General features: G+C 62.9%; 2 protein-coding genes across 2 annotated transcripts in view; both read left to right on the top strand.

Moving 5' to 3' along the window:
• LOC116829794 (transmembrane protein 145-like) overlaps positions 1-5,147 on the top strand; it is a 47,202-nt gene that overhangs the window by 19,923 nt on the left and 22,132 nt on the right. The gene's annotated exons all lie outside the window — the stretch shown is intronic.
• LOC142047464 (transmembrane protein 145-like) lies at positions 4,026-5,141 on the top strand. Its single transcript, XM_075070486.1, has 2 exons — positions 4,026-4,252; positions 4,655-5,141. The coding sequence occupies exons 1-2, from the start codon at positions 4,055-4,057 to the stop codon at positions 4,871-4,873; spliced, it is 417 nt and encodes a 138-aa protein (XP_074926587.1). The 5' UTR covers positions 4,026-4,054; the 3' UTR covers positions 4,874-5,141.

Consider the following 5,147-nt stretch of genomic DNA (forward strand, 5'->3'; position numbering starts at 1 on the left):
AAGAGAGAGATTCAGCACAAAGACCAACGGCACACGACCCAAGATTTTGATCTGGTCTGGATTTTGCATAAGAGGAGCTGCTTAATACAAGGTGTCTTGCAGAAGACCACTGGGTCTCGTCTGTGTCACCACGGAGCATCGATCGGATCGGCAGAAGCCCGCTCCACCTCCCCCATCTAACTCCCCTGGCCAAGTGCAGTTAAGGGGAGCAACGTGTTGGTAACAACAGAAGACGGGAGTGTGTGTGTGTGCTGTGGTGTCTGTGTGTGTCAGCGCATTGACTGTAATAGATCATATGCAAATGATAAAGTGTATTAAACCGTGCATTAATAATAATGTGGCGTTTTGCCTTAACCCCCCTGAAAAGATCCATATAGCACTTTGAGTAGCAAACAGCCCCTGCTAGCCCAGCCCTTTGGGCTCCCCGCTCCGCCGATGTCTCTGCACTCCTGACCTGCAGCCCCAGCTCAAACTCGAACCCTCCAACAGCCGGACGCTGTCATGAACATTTGTAGGGTGGTGTGGAGCAGCTGGCGTCCCTTGAGCCGATAATGAGGGTTGGGGGGTTAGCGAGGGGCTGGGGCCCGAACCTCTCTCCACAGGATGTGGCCCCCTGACCTGCAAAGGGTCGCCTTCCTTCCTTCCGTCGGCACTTTCCACCTCTGGGTTGGGGGGTCAATCCCAGATTACAACAAGCCACTGGGGGGGAGGAGGTGACCCTCACCTCCCCCAGACACAGGGGCCCACGACAACAGACCCCCCATTCCAGGCTTTGACCCCCCACGGCCTAGTTAGGCCCCAGTAAAAGCCCCCCACCCCCCAAGGACAAAGACAGTGACTCCTTGTTCCTGTCTCTCTTCTTTCTTCTTTTCCTCTTTCGCACGTCCCCTACGAGACACCTCCCCACCGCCGCCCAGCACTCAACAGGCAAGTAGCAGGGATGCAGGAGTATAGTGAGACCATGACGTTCAGTACCCCCACAACTGTACGCACTTTACTGGTGAGCCCCGTCCCTCCCCCCAGTTGCCCCCCCCTTATCACACATCGCATGTTCCTGCCGTGGCCCTTTGTGTCCCCCGCTCCCCCACCTGTACGTGCGATGCTGTGTTCCTGGGTGTATCCCCTCCACGTACCGCACGCCATGTTCTGTGTGCCCCCGGTGCCCCCGTCAGCCCTCCCTAACTACCTGGTGCCCCCTGGAACCTCCTAACCCCCCCCACTCACCTTCTACGTGTCCACCCTCTCCGAGCCCTCTCATGTCTCCCCCCCAACCCCCCATCCCCACCTTCTACGTGCACCCGTTAGTTTCCTGGTGAGGCCCCTGTGCCCCCACCAGCCCCCACCCAGCTTGTACGTGCACGCCGTGGTTATGCGTGAGCCCCCCTGTTGATACTTGTCGATGGAGTCCCCGCGGCGATTGCTCCTGGAAACTGCTCCCACCAACGCCAGCAGGACTTTGGGGAGCCTCCTCCTCCCTCGGAGCAGATACTGTCTTGCAGAGGCAAGAAGCTCCCATGGCCTTCACCTTCTGGGTCTTTTGAACCTTGGAAGCATTTCAGCATCCTCTGCCCCTCGTGCGCTTCCCACAGCGAGCCACCCCAAGCGGGTCCTGGAGGGGGCCACAGGGTCTGCACCCCACTTCGCAGGTCAGTATTCAGACACCTTTTTCCCTTGTCGTGGTTGGGGGACCTGGGTTGTTCACGTTCCCCCTCAGGCACTTCCTGCAAAGATCAAGGGTGATCAGAGTTGGGTCTCGTTCATTATGTCGCCCCGGTGTGGCCCGCTGAGAGACGTACGCATTCCTTCACTACCCGATCAACGCTGCTTCGCGCATTGATGATGGATCTGGCAGTAGCTGCCCCTGGTTGCTACCCAACTGCCCAGACCTCTCCTGCCCCAAATCGCCTCACGGCTTGGCCGCTGTGTGGCTGAAACCCCGAGGAACGGACCTGCTTTGGGAGGGGCAGCAGGTCCCCGGTGAGAGTAGGATGCCTTCACGAGAGCCATTGCCTGGCGCAGTGCCACGGGGTTCCCTCCTGCTGGGCATCGGAGCATCGCCCTCGCCCCGCCCCCCCAAAGTAGCCAGTGCCTAGCCTGTCTCCATCAGGATCGTCCCATGGCCATCTCGGCTTTACACCCCGCGTTCGGCGGGGAATCGGTGTTCTCACACGAAGAGGTCGGTCAGGTCCTAAGGTGTCTCAGAAGGCTCGTCCCAGCGGTTTGGAACCTGGTTCCTCAATGGCCCTTGATCTGGTCCTCCCCGGGCCCCAGGCCTCCAGCCTACGGGCTTCCACCTTCCTGAAAAGTCGCCTGTCCCTGTTGGCATAGTGACATCGGGAGATGAGGCCACAGCTGAAGCAGGACCTTAGAGCCACCCATACACGCTGTTTCTTATGAGGACAATAGTGCAGCTGCGACCCCACCTCCTGCCAAGGTGGTGTCCTCTCTCCTCCGCCAGCCCGGACGTCCTCCTCCCGGTGTTCTGGCCCAGCCCACACTTGTGGCTGCGTGCCCTGGAGCGTACCAAGCCCTTCCACAGGCCACCCAGCTCTAATGCGACAGGGCGGGAGAAGGGGCTCCGGGTCTCGCAGAGGATCCTCAACTGGATTGTTCATAGGCAAGGCCCAGGTCCAGCCGCTGCCACTGGTGAAAGAGCACTCGACAGATCACAAGTGTCCTCACGTGGCTTCCTTGGCGCACGTCCCACCCAGGCTGCGCCAGGACCGGGCTACGACATGGTCCTTGGTTCACATGTTGTCATGGACTCACAGATTGGGCCCACTCATGTCCGCGATGTGGTCCGTGGGGGGTGCCCCTTCAGTGCGACAGCTTCTCGGGGTCCACTCTCTTTCGAGGGTCAGGCCCTCCACTGGGCCGCACCTCTCTGAGAGCCTCAGCCGTCTGTCCTCTGCCGTGGCCCCCCCCAGGGGTCCCCTTGCTCTGGGCCCCCGGGGCCTCCTCACCCCCGAAGGGGACGATCCCCCCCCCCCCCCCCGCTCTCTATAGCCCAGAGTGACTCTCCCCAGTGTAACACAGAGGTTTATGGGAGTTTGAACCAGCACACGAAACTCTCCAGCCTCAGGCTGCCTCCCTCAGCCCAGCACATCCAGTCCCCCTGAGCCAGGGGGCTCTGCCTGCTCCCCCTCCAGCCCGAGCCCCCCTGCTCCCAGCTGGGCTCCGATATCCAGCCCCTCTGTCCATTGGTCTCTCCAGGGAAACGTGTTGTAAATCGGGGCCTGTCTCCCCTCTCAGCCTCCCTTGGTCCTCTGGCTGGAACCGGCTGGGTTCAGGTCCACCGGGGTCCTCTCCCCGCAGCCCATTGTCCCCCACTGGCCAGAACTGGCTGCGACTCCTGAGCTGGGTCTCCGGGTCACCAGGCGCTGGGGTCTCCATCCTCCAGGGCATCAGCCGGGGTCCCGAGTTCCCTCTCTGGTCCTGTGCTCCAGCAAACTCCCTCTCCCCTCCCCTCGTTAACCAGTAACACCCGGCGACACTGAGTCCCACCCCCCTGCATGCAACCCCCTGGAAAACACAGAAAAACCAAGACCTGCCCCCCCCACTTTGTCACAACACGTTCCCGGCGCATTGCACCGTCACTCAGCAGGCCAGGGACAATGCTGGGCTCAGCAGACACATCCATGAGCTCCTACCCGCCGCCGGTGGCACTGCTTGGGAGTCAGCTAACCGGGAAGAGACGCTGGCAAAGCACGGTGACCTGTTCCGTGACTCACGCCCACCGGCCCTGCTGTCGGAGTTCCTGGCAGGAAGGAACTGAGGGTGGGGGGAGCTGGTGGTGCCCCTTATACCGCGCCGGGCGGGCACCACTCCAGAGGGTGCCAGAGCCGGTCCCCTAGGGACACCGTGGGGAGAAAAACATCCGGCACAGGGGCCTGTGGCAAGCGCACCCCTAACCCAGAGTGGCCGTGAGCGACACCTCTGAAGAACACGGTTACAGAACAGGCGTCCTCCCCTGGTGAGCCCCCCGCATGCTCTGGCATCCAGTCAGGTGGGGGTGAGGACTCCCCAGCACTGACCCCTCCTCCCCCCACAGATCATGACGCGCCCCTCGGCGGCCAACAAGAACTTCCCGTACCATGTGCGCACCTCGCAGATCGGCATCGTGGAGGAGGGGGCACCCGGCACCAAGTTCCCCCACCACGTCTACGGCAACGTGACCTTCATCAGCGACTCCGTCCCCAACTTCACTGAGCTCTTCTCCATCCCCCAGGGCCCGGTGCAGGGCGCCGCCAACGTGAGAGACGGGATTGGGCGAACGGCCCCTCCTTGCTTGTCCCTGTCCCTGTCTCCCTGGTCCCAGAGGGGACCCCGGTAACCAGCCCCCTGCCCCAGAGAGGTCCCCGGTAATCAGCCCCCTGACCCACCCCAGAGGGGTCCCCGGTAACCAGCCCCCTGACCCGCCCCAGAGGGGTCCCCGGTAACCAGCCCCCCTGACCCGCCCCAGAGGGGTCCCCGGTAATCAGCCCCCCTGACCCGCCTCAGCGGGGTCCCTGGTAACCAGCCCCCTGCTCTGCCTGAGAGGGGACCCTGGTAACCAGCCCCCGCCCCAGAGGGGCCAGGTCCCAGCGTAGAGGGAGGGGTCCCTGTATACCCAGGCTTGCGCCCCCCAGCACTTACCGCTTGTTTCTGTTCCCAGGTGCGTAAGCAGGTGGAGGAGACGACAGTGGAGCGGAGCACGACCCCAAGCTGCATGGTGATGGCATCAGAGCTGAGCAGGCCCCACGTGCTGCTGAAACCCCCCCCGGGGGGCGAAAACCAGCCCCCCCCGTACCAGCTACAGGCCCCCCAGCTGCTCCCCCCCAACGGCTACACTGAGTACTTCAGCATGCACACGGGGGGCGCACGGCCCATCTAGGGGCCCATCCCCCATAGTCTGCCCCCTCAGGCGCCCCGAAGCAGACCGAGGGGGCCGGACCCCTACATGTGACCCCTTCCTCCTGGGTGGTTCCTTCCTGCCTCCTTTGTGGCCCCCAGCCTCCTGCCCCAGTGCCCCATGGGGGCCCCTGGCCAGCACTGACTGGGCTGGAGTGGGGGGTGAATGGCCTCCCATGGGAGCTGCCCAGCTCCCTGTCACCCCCCCGCCCCGGTGTGGGAGGCCTGGGGGCTGGGACTGAATGAACATGGGGATT

The sequence above is a fragment of the Chelonoidis abingdonii genome, chromosome 11 (genome assembly GCF_003597395.2).
Source record: "Chelonoidis abingdonii isolate Lonesome George chromosome 11, CheloAbing_2.0, whole genome shotgun sequence".
In the NCBI taxonomy this organism is placed as follows: Eukaryota; Metazoa; Chordata; order Testudines; family Testudinidae; genus Chelonoidis; species Chelonoidis abingdonii.